Genomic DNA, 19,913 nt, shown 5'->3' with positions numbered 1-19,913 from the left:
ATGCTGTGGGCATCTAACGAGACATTTGTAAAAGACTGAAAAATTAAAGTGCCAAACTACTGAACATTATTATAATTAATATATTAATATTTCTGTCCCCCTGGTTTTCAGTTTTTGAATCTCTGTGACCTCATTTTGGGTTTTTCTGGCAAAGATACTGGAATAATTTGCAATTTCCTTCTCCAGCTCATTTTACTGATGGGGAAACTGAGGCAACCAGGGGTAATTGACTTGCTCAGGGTCACTAGGCTCGTCTCTGAGATTGGATTTAAACCCGTGACGAGTGTTCCCGATTTCAATCCCAGTCCCCTCTCCACTGCAGCTTATCTCACTAATTGATATTTTCTTCGCTCCCTTTGAGTTCATTTCATCTTTGCGTCACCATTGCCTGGCACACAGCAAGTGCTTAATGCTTAGGGCTGCTCCTGCAGGTGGAGCTCCTCTAGTCTTTTCCTGTCTCCACGGGGAAGGAGCTGGGTTCCCGGCCTGGCTGTTCTGACCCAGCTCTCAGTATAAAGGAAGGCCTTGGAGTCCGAGGCTCCGTTCTGCTCTGTACATATCATCTCGGAGCCCGTGACCTCGTTCAAACCGTATTTGATCCCAACAGAGCTAACGGCTTCCCCGAGATCCGTCCCCAAAGTGATCGAGTACTTTTCTGATGAACAGAGGGTTCAGGGTGTTAGTTCCCCACAGCCCAGACTTTTTTTTAACAGCTTCCCCGAGATCCGTCCCCCAAAAATCAAGTACTTTTGTAATGAACCGAGGGTTCAACGTGTTACTGAGGAACAGAGGGTTCGATGTGTTATAGTTCTCACCGAGGGCAGGGTTCGGAGGGTTATATTCTTGTCAACCCCCGGCTGCCTTGCACCCAAACATGTGTTGGGTCATTCCGGGGCCTTAAGAGGGGAACGTGCCGGGGGGTGAGGTGGGGTGGGGAACACAAAGGGAACCGCTTGGAACCTGCCGTTGCCTGGCTATCGTCAGTTTTGGTCGAACTGCTGTGCTCACAAGGGAGGTCTCTATCTGGAACCGTGATGTAAAAATAAAACAAAATCCAAATCCCTAAACTCATCAAGCAAATTTAAGTCAATTTTTTAAAAAGCCAAATGACGGCACAATGTCCCTGAGGCTCGATTTGCTCAGCTGAAAAATTCATTCCCAAGATCCCACTGCCAATACTAGCTTTGGCTCTTTCTGGGCCTCAGTTTACTCATCTGTTAAATGGGTTAGGTGGCTTCTAAGGCCCCTTCCAGTGCCAAATCTCTGATCCTATTTATTACTGGAACGCAGAGGGGCAGAAAGGCCAGCCCCCCTTCCCTCACAACGTCCACTTCCCTCTCCCAGGGACCAAGGACCCAGAGCTAAGTAGGATGTTTTATTAAGTTAAAAGTTTTGCTGTGCAGGGAGGGCACCCCGCCTTCACTGTTTGGCTTCCGCGGTCCGGCTCAGGGCTTCAGGGCCCAGCTCCTCCCTCCCAATGTCCATCTGTCCGTCCGTCCATCCACAGGCCCCGGATGGCAGGGGCAGCCAGAGGCCCACAGCAGGCAGCAGTGAAGGAGGTGGGGGGCGGGGAAGGGGGAGGGGAGGGAATAGCTGAGTCCTCCTCTTCCAGACTGAGCCCCGGGGGCCGCCTGACCCCCGGGACCGAGCCGAGGCTGCCGGCGTGGGGGCCACGGGGTAGGAGGGGGCCCACTCGGTCCTAGGCACTCTTAAAAAACAAAACGAAACAAAAAAAGGACATAAAGTGTTTTTTCTTTGGGGGAAGAGGAGGAAAAAAATCTATATAAAAATCTTTTCACATATAAAATCCCGAAGAAGGTGCAAGTTAAGACCCAGTGTGACGGGCGCGCTCAGATCTGCAGAGTGTGTGTGTGTGTGTGTGTGTGTGTGTGTGTGTGTGTGTGTGTGTGTACGCGCGGCCCATGAAGGCGTGGTGAGAAAGCTTGGCTTCTGGTCTCCTCGGGAGTGGCGAGACCACGTCTCCCTTCTGCCGGCCCGATCCAACGGGGGTGGGGCAACTGGAACCTGCAGGACAGGAGGGATCACAGGGAGGGTAAGCAGCTCCCCTAAGTCACACAGCAAAGCCAGGGTCACACTTGGGTCTCCCATTTCCTAGTTCTCCGTTCTTTCCTCATCTATTAAATAGTCCCTGCCTGGTCCGCCTTGAAGGGGCGCTTTGGGAGAGTGATGTCTTTAAAAACCCTTATGGATTATCCAAGCCAAATACATTTTACAGAAAGGGAAACTGAGGCCCAAAGCAGCACATCAATAAGCATTTACTAAGCACTTACTGTGTGCCAGGCATTGTGCTAAGTGTGAGGATGAAGCAAAAGACAGCCCCTGCCCTAAAGCAGCTTACAAGCTCGTGAACATGTCAGAGGGAGATCATGGTCATCATCACTATTTCTGCTCCCTCCCCACCCCGGGTCCCCGACCGCTTCCCATACCTCCTCAGCTCTGCCTGAGAATCCCTAGGTCTAAGCACGGAGCCCTATCCCACCCCTGGGGTCCTTCCCAGCTCCCCCAGGTGCTGGGCCCTTCTCCACCTGATCTGTCTCTTGGGGGGCCCTGTGAGTGGTCTCCTGCCAGGATGGGGGCCGCGGAGGGCAGGGGGTCCCTCCCTGGGAGCCCCCGCTCACCTCTAGTTGTCCAGATTGTTCCGCATGGACTCCTTTTCCCGCAGGGCGGCCATGGCCAGGCGCAGGTGCTCCTTCAGCTGCTCGATCTCCCGCTCCGACCGCGACTTGATGTGGTTCAGCTCCACGTAGACATCCTGGTACTTCCCTGAGGCGAAGCGCTTGTCCTGCACAGGGCAGAGGCCTCCTGAGGCTCGTCCCGGCTTCCCGGGGAGCGGGGGGGGGGCAGCTGGGAGGCAGGGGTTCTGCTCGGGGGCAGGGGCCCGGACAGGCCCGGGTCTGAGGCCGTGGAGAGCCTCGGGTCTGGGAGACGAGTCGGCCACGATGCAGGAAACGCAAATGTGGCCCCAAGAGATCTCGCTAGCCAAGTTCTAACTCTTCTGCTGGCATCCAAGGCCTTCGCCAGGCTCCCAGACTCTCCGGCATCCAAGGCCTTCTGCCAGGCTCCCAGCCTCTCCGACATCCAAGGCCTTCGCCAGGCTCCCAGACTCTCCGGCATCCAAGGCCTTCTGCCAGGCTCCCAGCCTCTTCGGCATCCAAGGCCTTCCCACAGACTACCAGACTCTCCAGCATCCAAGGCCTTCCCACAGACTACCAGACTCTCCGGCATCCAAGGCCTTCCCACAGACTACCAGCCTCTCCGGCATCCAAGGCCTCCTGCTCTTAGCCTCTCTCTGGCTAGATTAGACTGGAGAGGCTTCTGGCCTCCGCTCCTCCTCCCTCTCCCAGGCCCGAATTCCCATCTCTTCTGGAAAGGGCGCCTCACACCACCGCCTCCAGGCAGCCCCCTTGGATTCCCCTAGTCATTCCTGACCTTCCCCTTTGGACTGGCCCTGCCTCAGGCACCGATCACCGATGGAGTAAAGCAGGACTGGGGCAGCTTATCTACGTTCTCTATCTTCTCTGGCTCCCACCAGGGGCTCCGGGCAGTGAGGGTGGGGTCATTGCTGAGAGTATGAATCATCAGGGCCGGGAGGGGGCTTAGAACGGGGGATGTCGGAGCTGGGAGGGGGGTGAAGGGTTCCCGACCCTCCCACAATGCTCAGCAGCCTCCCCACCAAGGCCGGTTCCGCAGCCCTGCCTGCCCCCCCGTGCCCCAGAGCCCCCCCTGGGCTCCCGCCAGCGGTCCCACCTTCTGGATCATCTGCAGCTCATCCCGGAGACACTGCACTTCCTTCTTGAGATACTGCAGCTCGTTCTCTTTCACCCGGAGCAGCACCTGCGGAGGGAGGGCAGCCCTGACCCCTTGGCTCCGGGGGGAACCACGAGGGCTCCCAGGCTCGGAGAGCCAGGCCCCGCTTCCCTGCTGGTGCCCTCCAGCGCAGTCTAGTCTCTGCCTGGCATTCAAGGCTCCTCTCCCCTCCCTATCCGAGTCTGGCTGAGGGTCTCTGAATTCCAGAATACATTTATCCCACTTTGAGCTTATTAGCAAAATGATTTTTCTTTACAACAAATCGGAGAAGGAGGAGACGAAAGTACGATGATTCCATTTCCTTCCTGGTTACGAGGGGGATTTTGAGCAGGGGGGAGGCAAAAGCTCGTTCCCTGACCCTCACCTCTTAACAATGACTGATATAAGTCAAAAAGTGTGTCTATAAAATGTATTTCTTGGGGCAGCTAGGGGGCGCAGTGGACAGAGCGCCAGTCCCGAAGCCGGGAGGACCTGAGTTCAAATCTGACCTCAGACACTTAATACTTCTTAGCTGTGTGACCCTGGGCAAGTCACTTAACCCCAATTACCTCAGCAGGAAAAAAAAAAAAAAGTTTTTCTTCAAAAACATTATTATAGCTGCCATTTCACAGATTAAGAAACTGAGTCTTGAAGGTAAAGACATTTGTCTGAGATTACCTGCAGAAGACAGACTCACATCCAGGTTTCCCCAGAGGATGCCCCCCCTCACTTGAGTCTTCCCGAACGGTTTTCCTACCCGAAAGCCCCCAGAAGCCTTCTGTGCTTGGTTTGGCAGAATCTCGCCCCCGCCCCGGGCAGACCCTCTGCCCACCGTCTCCCCTTCTCTCGGAACCGCGAGATTTAGGGCTGAAAGGCCGCCCACGCCGCTTCCCACCCAGTTTTACAGATGAGGAAACAGGCTCCCCTCACTGACCCACTACTCCTACAGCGCGCGCCCAGAAAGGGAAGGTTTGCCAAATGTCTCTCAGATGACGGGGCCTCCGCCTCCTTCCCCTGTGCTTACTTCTCCCAGCAGTTTCTCCCAGCAGACCCTGGGCTTTATACGTGCTAGATCAGTGTCTGCAAGCCAGCTTCCCTGACCCCAAAGCGAGGGCTACAGCCAGGGCTCTTTCCTATGGCCTCCCTAATCTGTCAGCTGTTCCAATTGACTGAAGACCTTACAATATTCTCACGCTTTCTCTTTCTCCCTCTCCCTTGTTACCTGTTTTATTTTTCTAGGTCAGCACGGCCGGAGTTCGAATCCTGCCTCAGATATTAACCAGTGGCGTGACCCCAGACAGATATTTTGCTTCTATCTGCCTCAATTTCCTTCTCTGTAATATGAGAGTCCCACATCGTGGGGCTCCTAGTAACATCAGCTGGTCCAAGCTGGACCGAGCCGGTCAGCTATCACTGAGATGGGTGATAACATCCGTTTCCTCAAGGGTTCAAGTAAATCCTTTGGCGGCCTTGTAACGCTCCCTCGATCCCTGAGGGAAGGCCTGTTCTGGGTGACTTAACAGAAAGGATTATTTTATTCTGTTGTCTTTGGATCTCCTGGATCTAGCTCAATGACTGGCACACAGTAGGTGCTTAATAAATCCTTGCTGATTAATTTTGAAGGCCCCTGGCCGTCCAGATTCACAATTTCTTGTTTTTTTTTTCCCCTCCCTTATGTCCCTTGCACAACACCGAGAACACACAGATCTTGAATTCCCCCATCTTTTTTTTTTTGATAACGTGTGAACCTGGGCAAGTCACTTCTATTAAAAATAGGAGCGACAGTTCACTTTTTTGTTCTTTTTTTTCCCTCTCATGGTTTTCCTCTTTTGTTTTTTTTTTTCTCCCAACGTGATTCATAAAGAAATGTTATTAAAATAATTATTGTACACGTATAAGCAGCAAAAAACCAAAACAACTCATTAAAAAATAGGGATGTTAATAGTACTTAATACACTTAAAGTCTTCATTATTTCACAAGTTTAGAGCTGGAATGGACCTCAGCAGCCATCTTAGCCCATGTTAACTGGGGCCCCGAGAGGTGGCCACAAAGGTAAACTGAGGAAGGATTTTAATCTCATTTAAAGTGCCGGACAAATGCTGATGGCTATTATTATTTTAATTTTTACTACTAATGATGATGATAAGCACATGTTAATTGGATTTCTCAATCAATTTCAGGCAAACCTGATAGGACATGTTCGGTCCCAGAGAGGAAGGGAGCGGACACACGTGACAGATTTTAGGATCACCCCAGTAGAGAAGTTTGTGATCACTAGAATCTTTGGGTTTAAAATGGAACAGTCCTTGGCTGTCATCCAGTCCAACCTTCTCTTTCTGAGACCTACAGTGAGGAAATTACTTGTCTAACATCATGGTGGTATACAGTATACAGTAGGAGTTTAATAAATGCTTGCCTTTTTTCCAAAACCAACCTGGGACCCAGGGCTCCTGCCACTCATCAAAGCTGCTGGGTGGGGGAGAGGGATGTCTCACCTCTAATTCACAGGAACTCCTCTCATTGTTGCGTCCTAGGCCGTCACTGGAGGCCTGGGAGGCGATGAAGTTTCTCAGTCGGCCGATCTCTTCTGACAGGCGGGAGTGAAGCTCCTGGCAACCACAGCATCAAGAGTGTTAGAGCTGGAAGGGACCCCCAGAATCCTGGAGTCCAAACCCTTTATTGAACAGTGCAGAAAACTGAGGCGCGGGGAATTTAAGCGACCTACTCAAGGTCACATAGGTGGTAAGTGACGGACTTCGGGGACACGGAGCTTGCAGGGGCCGAGGATGCCCGCTGACAAGCTTTCGTCCTGATCCCAGAAGTAAGGCGGGGTCTCCTAGGGCTAAGGAGGGGGATTTTTCCCAAAGAGGACACGTGGAGATGCTGGGACATCCCTCCATGTGCTCAACTCCTCTCTCCGTCTTCTCCCCATCCCCCCAGCCCATGAGCCTACCTGGTTCTGCCGCAGGAGCCCCTTGCCTTCCTGCTGGCAATGCCGTAGGATGCGTTCCCGTTCCTCAGCCTGACGGGTCAGGTCTCCGATCTCCAAGCACTTTTGGGAATATTGTTCAGAGAGAACCTGCAATTCTCGCTTCAAGGAATCCACGTCGGACCTACGGGCAAGGGAGAAGGAGAAGGGAGGAGAGAGAGAGACAGAGGGAGAGAATGAGAGAGAGACAGAGGGAGAGAGGAGAAAAAGAGGGAGGGAGGGAATGAGAGCGACAGAGAGATTGAGAGATAGCGAATGAGATAGAGACAGAGAGAATGAGAAAGTGAGAGAGAGAGAAAGAGAGAGAGAAACAGAGAGACAGAGAAAGACAAAGAGAGAGAGAGAAACAGAGAGAGAGAGAGAGACAGAGAGAGAAAGAAAGCATGAGTCATCTCCCACCTGCCAGGCAGCCCAACCCACCAGGCCAAGGCCTCTCCCGAGTGATCAGAGCTCAGAGGCCTAGAAGGAAGGGAAGGGGCTCATGACCCTCAAGAGGCCACTGACGACTAAGAAGCACTTCCTTTCTCTGGCCCAGCTCCCACAAGGCCCTCACAGAAGGCTCCCTGGCCTCCGCAGAGTCATAAGTTAGGGACAGTTGTCCAAAAAGTGAGGATAACACATGTTATTTTAGCTAGCCAAGCTAACCTACTCAAGGGCAAATCAAAACTGCCGAACCTCCTCATGTGTAACAGAAGATTTACACTAGATTAAAAGCCTAGTTGGGATCCATGAACCTGTTCTTAAAAAGCTTCTGTTAACTATAGTTCAATAGAATTGGTTTCCTTTAAAAATTTTTTTTATTTCCTTATTTTACGCTTTCAGAAACATTCATCTAATTAAGAAGAGGTTTCATCAAAATGCTAGAAAGGGCCAAGATGCATGGAGAGAGTCAAGGACCCTTGGATTAGATCATATACTTAGATCCCGCCCAGCTCTGACATCCCTTGTTCTAAGCTCCCTCCCAGCTCTGACATCCCCTGTTCTAAGCCCCCTCCCAGCTCTGACATCCCTTGTTCTAAGCTCCCTCCCAGCTCTGACATCCCTTGTTCTAAGCTCCCTTCCAGCTCTGACATCCCCTGTTCTAAGCTCCCTCCCAGCTCTGACATCCCTTGTTCTAAACCCCCTCCCAGCTCCGACATCCCCTGTTCTAAGCCCCCTCCAGACGTGACATCCCCTTTCTAGGATCCCTCTCCTATTCATCTATACATCCGTGTTGAGTACTGACATCTACTGGTGAAGTGTGATACTGCAGCAATCTGCAATTCGTGAGTTTGGGGAATATTAAGGCTGGAGGTTAAAGCCCACTTCCAGGCTGGGCGGTCTCTAGGTAAGGGAGAGGAAGGCTGGGATGGCGATTCCCCGAATGTGGGGAAGGGGACGGCTAGCACAGACACGTCTCCCCCACTTCAGAAATCAGCCGATCCCACAACCAGAGCCAGTTACTGGTTGCCTGTCTAAACTTAAGGAAAGGATGGGAGAAAGCCTGAAGCGCGCAGACTGGGCGCAGAAGCGCTTCCCCTCAGAGAGCTGGCTGACAAACAGTCACCGGCTCCCCTGCTTAGCCCCCTCAGAAAGGGCCGCCCATGGGGCCACCCGGCGGGAGCCAGTCGCCCAACGGACTCCACGAGCTCCTTCTCTTACTGGTGCTGCTTGCGGAGACTCTCTGGGCCTTGCTGAAGACTCCGTGTCTTTCCCAGTTCCTTGTTTAGCTCTTCCTTAAAGGCTTTCTTCATGGCTTCTATGGCTGTTGGAGAAGAAAGAGAGAAGACGGCACGAGGCAGCTGTTAGACACCAAGCCAGCCCTCCTTTAGAATGGATGCTAAAAACGGTTATTACGTGTAATTGGAGGAAAATAAAATACTGAATAAATTTTTCCCCTCTGAGGCAATTGGGGTTAAGTGACTTGCCCAGGGTCACACAGCTAGGCAGTGTCAGAGACCAGATTTGAACTCGGGTCCTCCTGACTTCAGGGCTGGGGCTCTATCTACTGCGCCTTCTAGCTGTTCTTTAAATAAATAATTTTTAAAAAAGATTTATATTTTTAAAAATGTGTCAACCATTCAGAAGAAGGCTTTTTGCCACAAACTTCTTGGGCTTTAATTTCTTCAAGCAGAAAAATAAGGACTTTGTGATCCTTTGTAACTTTAAATCTACGATTATATGATCCTGTGTGTATCCGATATTCTTTGAGCCTCAGTTTGCTTTCCTGTGATATGAGGGCCGTGGACTAGATGCAAGTTCTTTCCTATATAAATGTATGATCTCTCTAAGCCTCAGTTTTCCTCTCTGGAAAATGAGGGAGTTGGTCTTTATGACGTCATGTTCAACGATCAAGGTCAAGAGTACCTTTGGTTCTGCCTTTCACCGCCTCGATTTACGCAAATCATTTACCTCCTCTGCCTCAGTTTCCCCATCTAGCAAATAAGAATCTTAGACCACATGATCTCCCTGAGATCCCTTCCTTACCATGACAGTCAATGAAATAGGGATTCCTTTCAGTCCCCAAGCTTTTTCTAGGTTTCCCATCTAGGGCTGGAAGGGCAGGAAAGGCCGAGGAGGGGGGGCTCACCAGAGGCTGTGGCTGCCGTCTCCTCTGCCAAAAGCCACTCCTTCTCCTGCTGTAGCCGCTCCAGTTCCCGTTGGTGATGTCGCTGTAACTCCTCCATCACCTGCTGGTGGGACGACTCCATCTCCGCTAGGCTCCGCTCACACGCTTCCTGCAGAGGCCGGAGCAGAGGGGTCACTGAGGGGCAGGGAGGACAGAACTCTCCTTATCTGGATTCTGGGAAATGACCCTTTGGTTTTTCTGGGAGCAGGCAGAGGGAATTCTGAGAGGTGGAGAAGAGGGCCTGCATTTGTTCTGTAACACATGCCTCCAAGTGCTGAATTTATTTACCTAGTTTGTTATTTCTACATGGCTTACAACTTATAAAATTGGTTTATTTTATAAGTAGTTCCTAATTATTAACAATTTAGAAATAGATAAAAAATTCTTATTCAAAACAATGTGAAATAGTGATTTTTACATCTTTCTGCATAGTTTATAAAATAAATAGAAATAAAAAATAAATGTATATATATGCTTATATTTATATCTGTCATATCCCCTCAGAAGTATGTGAAACAGCCCTGTGTAAGATAAAAGATGGAATATCGCGCTGAAGGTACAACTGGAGGAAATATTGGAAAGGGGGCGAAAATGGAAACCGAGAGCTCAATTAGACAACAATAACAACAACATCGTATAGTCATACGATGATCAATTCTGATGGACGCGGCTCTCTTCAACAATGAGATGATTCAAACCAGTTCCAATTGTTCAGTGATGAAGAGAGCCATCTACACCCAGAGAGAGAACGTGGGAACCGAGTGTGGAATCACAACATAGCATTTTCACTCTTTCTGTTGACGTTTGCTTGTATTTTGTTTTCTTTCTCGTTTTTTTTCCTTTCTAGATCTGATTTTTCTTGTGCAGCAAGATGTATGTATACATATATTGGATTTGACATATATTTTAACATATTTAATATGTATGGGACTACCTGCCATCTAAGGGAAAGGGTGGGGGAAGGAGGGGAAAAGTTGGAACAGAAGGTTGTGCAAAGGTCAATGTTGAAAAATTACCCATGCATATGTCTTGTAAATAACAAGCTATAATAAAAAACAAATGAATAAATAAAAAGAAAAAAGAAATCTATTGCGATAATTTAAGTAAGATATAAAAGAAGGAAAAGGTCATCATGGTCTAAGGCAGGGGTCCTCAAACTACGGCCGCGGGCCAGATGCGGCAGCTGAGGACGATTATCCCCTTCACCCAGGGCTATGGAGTTTCTTTATTTAAAGGCCCACGAAACAGAGTTTTTATTTTTACTATAGCCAGCCCTCCAACAGTCTGAGGGACAGTGAACTGGCCCCCTGTTTAAAAAGTTTGAGGACTCCTGCTCTAAAGTAAAGTGCTCTGATGATAGTGGAGAAGGGACGGATACTATAGATGCTATGAAGGCAGAAGTTCTGGGAATGGATCAGATGGAGGAAATAAAGAAGAGGAAATATCTTTCATAGGATGATTCCTGAGTGACTAGAAAGTTGCAACTCTCAAAGTATGGAGGAAAAGCAGGATGGAACGCTACGGGGAAACGAGCTCCATAATGGACATCTTAAATTAGTGATTATATTGTAACAACGATCAACTGAAAGATTTAGTTTTTCTTCCAGTTTGAAGAGTAACACCTCCCTCTGCTATGAAAGAGACATTACTACAGGAACTAGAATGAGGCAAAAGTTGAAGTGAAAAGCTTTGAGGGCCCTTCAGTGGAGTCTGAGACACGAACAGATCCAATTATCCCGTATTTGGAAATGAAATGAGTCATCTAGAAACAGATCAAGAGAGTTGTTAGGAAAAATCAAGTCATGATGAAAAGGATAATCCAGGTTAGAAAAGGCTATCTAAATCCAGAGGGAGAACTATTGAACTCTTTTTTTTTTTTTTTTAAGCCATTTGGCTAATATGGAAATGTGTTTTGCACGACTTCACATGCATAATTGATAACATATTGTTTGCCTTCTTAGTGGGTGGAGGAGGGAAAGAATTTGGAACTCAATTTTTTTTTTAAAGTGAAAGTTCATAAAATAAATAAATAATAGTCTCTCTTCATCTCAAAAAAGAATTAGAAATGCTTATAGGACACCCAAGAGAGAGACTTATATTTTGATTCCATGAAAACAAAGGTTATTTTTTTTTCTAAGCGTAAAATCATTGCAGCTAGGATGAGATAAGAAATGGTTAACTTGGAAAAATCAGCATCAAATAGTTCAAATAAAACTTATTCAAGTTACATAAAAATGTTATAAGGACATAAGAAGAGCAATTCTTTAATAGATAAGGCATCAAAGGACATGAACCAAGATTTTTCAAAGAAGCTATCAACAACCATATGGAAAAATGTCCCAAATTGCAGGTTCTTTAAAAAACGTGTTGAAAGAACTATGGGGCAGCTAGGTGGCGTAGTGGATAGAATACGAGCCCTGAAGTCAGGAGGACCCGAGTTCAAATTTGGCCTTAGATACTTAACATTTCCTGGTTATGTGACCCTGGGTAAGTCACTTAACCCCAACTGCCTCAGCAAAAAACAAAAAGAACTCCGAGGGTTCAACTCAGTTGGGCGATTCTGACAGCAAAAGAAAATGACAAATACTGGAGGCAAAACAGGCACATTAACAGAATTTTGAAGGGGATCTTACCACCTTGGAAAGCAATTAAATTACATTAAGAAATCATACGCTTTGCCCCAGAGAGCCCATTTCTAGACATATGCCCCCCAAAGGGCAAAGACAGAAACCGAAGTCCCATTTACATTAAAATATTCACAGTAGCACTTTTTACGATAGAGGAAAATTAGCAACAAATAACTACTACATGTCAATTATGGCTCAGCTAATTATGAAATATCAATATCATGAATGTTACTGTACCACAAGAAATAAGACTTAACCAGGAAAATAATGTATACTTTACATTATAATAATGTAAGTAGAAAGAATACAAAACGAAACTTGAATCTGGAAAAGAATTGGGAAAACAACAGTGAACAGAACAGGGAATCCACCTTCAAATTCAGCCACAGACATTTACCAGCTGTGGGATCCTGACTAAGTCACTTAAACCTGCTTGCCTCAGTTTCCTTATCTGTAAGCAGTAAATGGCAAACTGCTCCAATATCTCTCCAAGAAAACTCCAAATGGAGTCACGAGAAGTTGGCCATGATTAAAACAACTTAACAACAACAGCCTTCCTCCCTTCTTTGGGATGGTAGAGGGCTCATGTACTCAGAATAATACTATGATGTATTTGTGGGTCTTATTGAATTTTTTTTTCCGATTTAAAAAAAAAATTATACTGGAGATGGGTCACTGAGTAGAGAAGGGGAGTAGACGTAGGGGAAATGAAGTTGATATAAAGCAATTTTGAAAATGATTATAAGCCAACAATGGTAGTTAGGACACGGAACCAAGAATGAATATGAAAAAGTGCCAGAGTCTTATCAGGATGGAGTCCGGAGCCCAGGCTGACCCACAGCTTCCACAGATGCCAAAAAACAACCTCCCCAACGCCTCAAGACCCAACCGAAAGGTCAAGACCATGAGTGGAGGTAAATGGGATGACCAGCGGCGGAAAACGGAGAAAATGACGCCCTCCATTTCTAATTTCCCTCACTGAGGCGAACGATCCTCGGACCAGAAAGGACCGAATGAAAAGGGGTTAATGAGGGAATTTAACCCAAGATAAGGGGGAGACGGTAAGAAGACACCTGGCCATCCTCCACTAGGGTGAGTCACCCGGTCCCATTTGAATTACATCCCAGGGCACAGAAAGCAGAGGCGGATGTGATTGCCAGGCGGCTATCGGGATCTCCGAGAAGCAGAAAAAAGCGGCAGGCCTGGAGAGCGAACGCCTTGGGGTACGGGAAAGAAGGTCGATGCTGAAAAGATTCGTGCTGAAGGTCTTTGTGGGAAAATACTATGGGGAGGATTAATACTATTGGATGGAATCGAGGGTAAGATGCAGCATGGTGTAGTCAGGGGAGCTGGACTCAAGAGTGGGGGAATCGGAGTTACTCCCGGATTGTATGTCCTAGACGGCTAAGGTTGTGAGCTTCAGACTTGTGTCAAAATACATTGGTAGAGGTCTAGGCCCTATTCCTTGCATTATTAATATTAGCATATTACTAATTAGTATATTATTAATCACCTACTAATATTAATGAGACCAATGGCTTGGGATACAAGGAATACTCTAAGTCAGAACGGGATGGTTAAGAATGAATGATGCTGGATGAACTTAATTTCCATCTTTGCGGATATACCCAGCCATAGCCCTCAGAGTTTCCTTGATTTTTCAATAAAGCTGGTGGCAAAAATCTCTCTCTCGTGGACAAGATGGAAGGATGGCGGTTGGATGATATTGAGGTTTGATGGGTCTGGGAACGATGGGCTCACTGAAATTAATTTCAACAGAAATTGCTTTTTAAATTTCATGGATTTTATTTTTGGTGTTTAAAAAACAACTTTCTAGGAAGGGATCCAGAGATCTCACCAGACCGGAGAGAGGTCTTTAATCTTGTGTCCCACTGAACGGTGTTTAATATTTTTGCTGAAGATTAAATGGACATTAATTAAGTGCTTACTGTATACCAAACATCGGGGATATAAAACTAAAACAAAGACAATTTGGGGACCCGGATGAAGGCACAGGAATACTTGATAATCTGATAATTATTGAATACGTAGAAGAGATAAAGATGAAAGAGATAAATAAAACTGGACAATGGAAACATTTAAAAAATTCATGTTGGCCATAGGTGAGTCGAAGCTGATATGATGATGACAGCTTACAAATAAGGCTTGCAAAGCAAATCATGTGGACCATCTCATCACATCAACCCTGTGTGAGGGATGTATTATTATCTCCATTTTACAGATGCAGAAACTGAGGGCGAGAAGTGAAAGATGAGATGTCAAATGCTTAAATGAAAAATCCTACATTTGGATTAAGAAAAGTGAACTATGTAAGTAGTAGGAAGGGGAGATGTCCACTTAATAAATGCTTGTTAATTGGTGGATTGAAACATAGTTAGAAATTAGTGTGGGGCAGCTAGTGGCGCAGTAGATAGAGTATTAACCCTGAAGTCGGGAGGACAGGAGTGCAAATTTCCTAGCTGTGCGAGCCTGGGCAAGTCACTTAACCCCAACTGCCTCAGGGAAAAAGAAAAGGAAAAAAAAAGAAATTAGTGAATGAGAAGACTCATAGATCTCAGAGGCCTCTATCCTCAATGAGTCAACAGTGAGGAAGGAAATAGGGAATAAGCATTTATTAAGCACCTACTATATACCAGACACTACGCTAAGGGTCGTGATCTCTTTGGTCAATGAGATGACTATGAACAAAACCAAGGCCATCTTGTATTAATATGCAAGGAGTCTATAATTTTGTCAGTGTGGAGGCCTTCTCCACTGATCCCAATTGTAATGTTACCAAGTAGAAAAATAGGTCCCGAGACCTGTCGGAGGCACAGGAGGGGCACTTGGTTTCATTCTACAAGAAACAAAATGGCTAATGGACCTGCCAGACCCATTAGGGTCCTTTACCCTGGCCAGATCACACCCAGATGCCATATTTCAGGATGTCCATTGACAAGGGTGCAGTCACAGAAAGGTACCAGATGGGAAACTAGGCCTTCCAAGAACAGCTGGAGGAGCCGGGCAAATGGAAGCCGGAGAAGAGAAATGATGTCTAAGTAATAGAATCGGAGTTTCGTATATAATCCTCCTCTTTTGTTCTTTGTGTAAGGAAATGCTCATGTTTGCTCAATAAAGAAAATCTGGGGGGAAAGGAGAAGAGAAGACATGGAATTGAGGGGAGAAAAGTAAACAGCAGTCATCAAATATGTGAAAGGCTGTCACATGAAAGAGGAAAATGCGTCGTTATACTAGGCCCCAGAGGGTGGAAGAAGGATCCTGGGTGGAGGGTACAAGGGAACAGAGTTAGATTCTATGAATGAAAAAAACGACTCGACTTGTTCCAAAGTGGACCTGGCTGCCCAGAGCAGTGGGGTCCCCATCCCGGAGGTCTTCCATTGGCAGTCGGTTAAGCTCTCATCCAGCACATTGGAGAAGGGAGCCTCGTTCAGCGCGCGTCGGACAAGCCGGTGACCGAAGTCCGTTCTAAGGGCGCCATTCTGAGACTCATACCCCCCAGAATCCAGCTGGCTACCTGCCCTGCGCAGCAGTCTCCCCACAGAGAGATGCTCCCCATGGAAAGCTACCGGCTCCAGGACAGGACAAAAGGCAGATTTTTGAGCTTCCCACCATTCCTGCTCCCGATGTCCTTCTTCCTGCTGATAATCCTCCCTTCCCATCACGCAGCCTCCAAGCTCCAACTCCTTCCTCTCTCTGTTCCAAACCCCATCTTTCACCCAGTTGTGCTTTCTCGCCCATCCTGCTAGTAGCACCCTCGCGCAGCATCTTGTTACTCTGCACCTAGCCTGTGGCCACAGCCTCCGGACTGGCCTCCCTGACTCCAGTCTTTCCTCCCCATTTATTCCAAGCCAATTCAATTCAACTCAACAAGCATTTATTATAAAGGTCTGTTCCACGTTAGCACTGTGCTAGCCCTGGGGATACAGATGCAGAAACAAACAGACCTTGCCCACAAGAGGCTTCCATTCTACCGGAAAAGTCAAACACATACAAAATGGGGACATACAACACATTAAGGAAATACAAAGTAACTTTAAGCAGGAGAGAGCTCTGATTACTGGAGGTTGGAAGATTAAGACAATATCAGAGGGGCAACTAGGGGGGCGCAGTGGACAGAACATCAGCCCTGAAGTCAGGAGGACCAGAGATCAAATCTGACCTCAGACACTTAACACGGCCTGGCTGTGTGACCTTGGGCAAGTCACTTAACCCCAATTGCCTCAGCAAAGAAAAGAAAAAAGAAAAGGAAGCTGCATGTAAGGGAAATTCGTTAGCATAATTTAAAAAGAGAACATCAACCGGGAGGAGTTAGAGGAAGGAGACTGGATTCAGGGAGACCAGTTAGGAAGGAAGCCTTTGATTATGGTCCAGGGAAAGGGAAGGAGGGAGGAATTGGGGGGAAGCCCAGGATGGGAAGAAGTGGGATCTGGAAGGACCCCCAAGACTCGAAAAGCTTGATGGGGAGGGGAAGAGGGCTTGACAGAGAAGGGTCAAGGATGATTCCTCATTTGGAAATGTGTGTGACTCACAGGAAGAGGAAAATCAGGAGGGCTGCCCCGGTTAGTCTGATAACATCGCTCTTTTGTCCTAGGGGTCCACCAAGGTCACCTACTTCAGAGGAGAGCTGAGGGAACTTGAAGGATAGCTTGAAAGGCAGTATGGGGTAGTGGTTAGGGTCTCTGCCCTGGGAATCAGGAAGACCTGAATTCAAATGACCTTGGGGAGCTTCATTAACTTCTCACAGCCTCAGTTTTTTTCATCTGTAAAATGAGGCAACTGGATGCTAAATCTATGGCCCTATCCTAGTTCCTCCCCTCCTCCCCAGATCCTTGTTAACAGAAGAGGAAACTGAGGTTCAAAGAGAGTAAATGGAGGCAGGGATTATGGGTTAGTGTTTGTATTCTCAGTGTGACGGAACGAGGAGACCGGGGTTTGAATCTCACCGCCATATTAGCAGCGGGATAGGGGCAAGTCACTCCATATCAGTTTTGTTCATCTGAGATATGGGGATGAGGCTTGAATAAGCTCGTTCACTCTGCCGGGCCTTGGGCGGCTCTCCAGGGGTGCAGCGTTCCAAAGCCCACCGCCCTCCCCCACGCCAGGAGGAGCCCTCGCCGGCGAGGCTACACAGTGGCTTTTTGAGGAGCTTGGCGAGAGGCCGTCCGGCTGCTCCGCCATCTCCCCCCATCCGCGCCCTGCTCACGTCCCCTCGCCCTTTACCTGGGAGATATAGCCCCGGGGGATGTGGCCGTCCTCGTGAGGTTTGGGTGTGTCCCGGGAACTGTCCCCTCGGAGGCGGCAGGACTCCAGCTGAGCCCGCAAGGACTGGACCTGTGTGAAGAGCAGGGTGGTCAGTGCTGGGGCCCTGCTGGCAGAGGGGGCTCTGGAGATTCAGTGGCGAGAAGGCCGGGACTCCCAGGTGTCAGAGAGGCCCGTACCTCCTTCTCCAGGGCCTCCGTGGAGTCTGCCGAAGGCCCCTTCTGCTCCCCTTTGCTCTGCAGCGCCGTCAGTGGCACCCGTTTGTTCTCCCTCAGGGGCAGCTTCTCCAGCTCCAGCCACTTTTTCTCGATCTCGTCACTCAGCCGGCTCTGCTGGTCCTCGGTGAGGGGGCCCCCCAGGACCTTGCGGGGCCCCTCCCCTGCCCCCGGTTCCCCGGCCCTGCTCTCGGTGGCCTCGAACCACTTCCGGCGCTCCTCGGAGCGCTGGGCCAGGTCTCGCTCCAGCTCGTCCTGCTTGGCCCCTCGGTCCGGGCCCCGGACGCTCCCTCCGCGCCGCTGCGGGGTGCCCGGGCTGAGCGGGGAGAGCTCCACGTAATCGAAGGCCTGGCGCTGCCCATCGGCCTTGCGGTTGGGTCCCCGGCCGATGACTTCGGACGCCGGCCGCTGCTCCTCGGACTTCAGGGAGCCCTTCTGGGAGCTGTACCCGTGGATCGTGTTCTCTTTGTTGCTGTCGGAGAGCCTGGGGAGCGAGCACAGCGGGGACAGAGGGCGCAGTCAGGGAGCCGGCAGAAAAATGAGCCAGACCCATGCTTGGCTGGCTTTCACTTCCTGCCCCGCGCCTTTGCCTAGGCTGTGCCCCCAGCCCGGAAGGAACGGCTTCATCTCTACCTCATTCATTAACTCAGAGCCACCCCTTCCAGGAAGCCTTTCCTGATTTCCCCAGGAGTCAGGGCGTTCCTTCCTCAGATTCCATTCAATTTGTGGAAATCCTCCCCAAGGGACGGCAATTCCCTGAGGCAGGAATCTTATCTGCCCATGCCCAGGACCTAATACCAAGCGCTTAATAAGCTCCCCTGGGTTGAATTTTCTCTCAGGTTTGTGACATTCCCCACAGATCAAAATAAACAGCCTGAAAGAATGGTAGGACGGTCAGAAAGCTAGGTTCTATGCATGGATTCTAATGCTGCTCTGCAACTGTAGGTCTCTGGGACCCTTTCCCTCTTTGTGCCTCAGTTTCCCCAACTGTAAAATGAGGAGGGAGCATATCATGTGATCTTTAAGTTCCCTTCTACCTTTATATTCTATCACAAATTTTTAATTATATTTAGATACTACAGAAAACAAAGGATCAAATTCATCTCTTCAAGACCCACAGTGCAAAATTATTTCAAAGGTGCAAAATCAAGAAAAAATGCACTCAAAATTCTAGCTTTGTATTCTAGAGAAATATCGAGATAAGCAATAAAGTGGGGGTCACAGATGGAATGCTGGGCTTGGGGTCAGCAAGGCTGGAGTTCAGATTCCTGCTGTGTGACTTCATTTTACCTCTCTGAGACTCAGTTTTCTCATCTCTAAAATGGGGCTAATAGGAGCTCAGACTGTTTAAAAAAACACGTCCTTGAGCATCTCTAAGCTGTATTGGATTGCTTAAAGGAGGTGGGAAGGGAGGGAGAAAAATTCAAAAACAAGCTTTTGTAAGAGTAAATGACAAAAACTATCTTTGCATGTATTTTGAAAATAAAAAGCTGAGGGGCAGCTAGGTGGCGCTGTGGATAGAGCACCAGGCCTGAAGTCAGGAGTACCTGAGTTCAAATCTGACCTCAGACACTTAACACTTCCTGCCTGTGTGACTCTGGGCAACTCATTAACCCCAAATGCCTCAGGAAAACAAACAAACAAATAAATAAAATAAAAAGCTGTAAATAAAAACAAATAAATAGATAAAAAGAAAGTAAAAAAGAAAAATTTGGAACATAAGATTTTGTAAAAGTAAATGTTGAAAACTATCTTTCCGTATATTTGGAAAAATAAAATACTCTTAAAATTAAAAAAATATATATATTATTCTTATACATGTTTAACCTCTACTGGAAAAAAAATAAAATAAAATAACTTATACTGGATTACTTGCTGTCTAGGGAGCGGGGAAGGAAGGAAGCAGGGAGAAAAATTTGAAACACAAGATTTTACAAGGATGAATGTTGAAAACTATCTTTGCATGTATTTGGAGAAATAAAATACTCTTAAAATTAATTATTCTTGCATATGTTTAACCTATATGGAGAAAAAAAACAACTTATGTTGGATTATTTGCTGTCTAGGGGAGGTGGGAAGTGGGGAGGGAGGGAGAAAATTTTGGAATACGAGCTTTTCTAAGGGAGAATGTTGAAAACTATCTTTGCATGTATATTGAAAATAAAAAGCTATTATTTATTATTATATTATATATAATATATATTTTATATTATTATTTTTTAAAAAGTTAAAAAAAAGAAAAATTTGAAACACAAGCTTTTATAAGGATGAGTACTGGAACTATCTTTTACATGTATTTGGAAAAGTAAAATACTTTTAAATTAATTATTCTTACACATATTTAACCTATACTGGGAAAAAAAAAACCCAACAACTTATACTGGAT

General features: G+C 47.5%; 1 protein-coding gene across 1 annotated transcript in view; it reads right to left on the bottom strand.

The window, feature by feature from the left end:
* Positions 1-1,362: 1,362 nt before the first annotated feature.
* Positions 1,363-19,913, bottom strand: part of TRIOBP (TRIO and F-actin binding protein) — a 74,674-nt gene continuing 56,123 nt past the window's right edge. The window contains exons 15-23 of the mRNA XM_051961898.1: positions 17,492-18,011; positions 17,274-17,384; positions 9,367-9,514; positions 8,439-8,541; positions 6,762-6,921; positions 6,304-6,417; positions 3,769-3,855; positions 2,640-2,803; positions 1,363-2,025 (exon numbers count right to left, since the gene is read on the bottom strand). Coding sequence (XP_051817858.1) covers positions 2,642-2,803; positions 3,769-3,855; positions 6,304-6,417; positions 6,762-6,921; positions 8,439-8,541; positions 9,367-9,514; positions 17,274-17,384; positions 17,492-18,011 — 1,405 coding nt within the window. The 3' untranslated portion in view covers positions 1,363-2,025; positions 2,640-2,641. The remainder of the gene's footprint in view (positions 2,026-2,639; positions 2,804-3,768; positions 3,856-6,303; positions 6,418-6,761; positions 6,922-8,438; positions 8,542-9,366; positions 9,515-17,273; positions 17,385-17,491; positions 18,012-19,913) is intronic.

Source organism: Antechinus flavipes, chromosome 5 (genome assembly GCF_016432865.1).
Source record: "Antechinus flavipes isolate AdamAnt ecotype Samford, QLD, Australia chromosome 5, AdamAnt_v2, whole genome shotgun sequence".
NCBI lineage: Eukaryota > Metazoa > Chordata > Mammalia > Dasyuromorphia > Dasyuridae > Antechinus > Antechinus flavipes.
The sequence above is the reverse complement of the archived record's forward strand: the minus strand, read 5'-3'. Positions and strand labels throughout refer to the sequence as shown.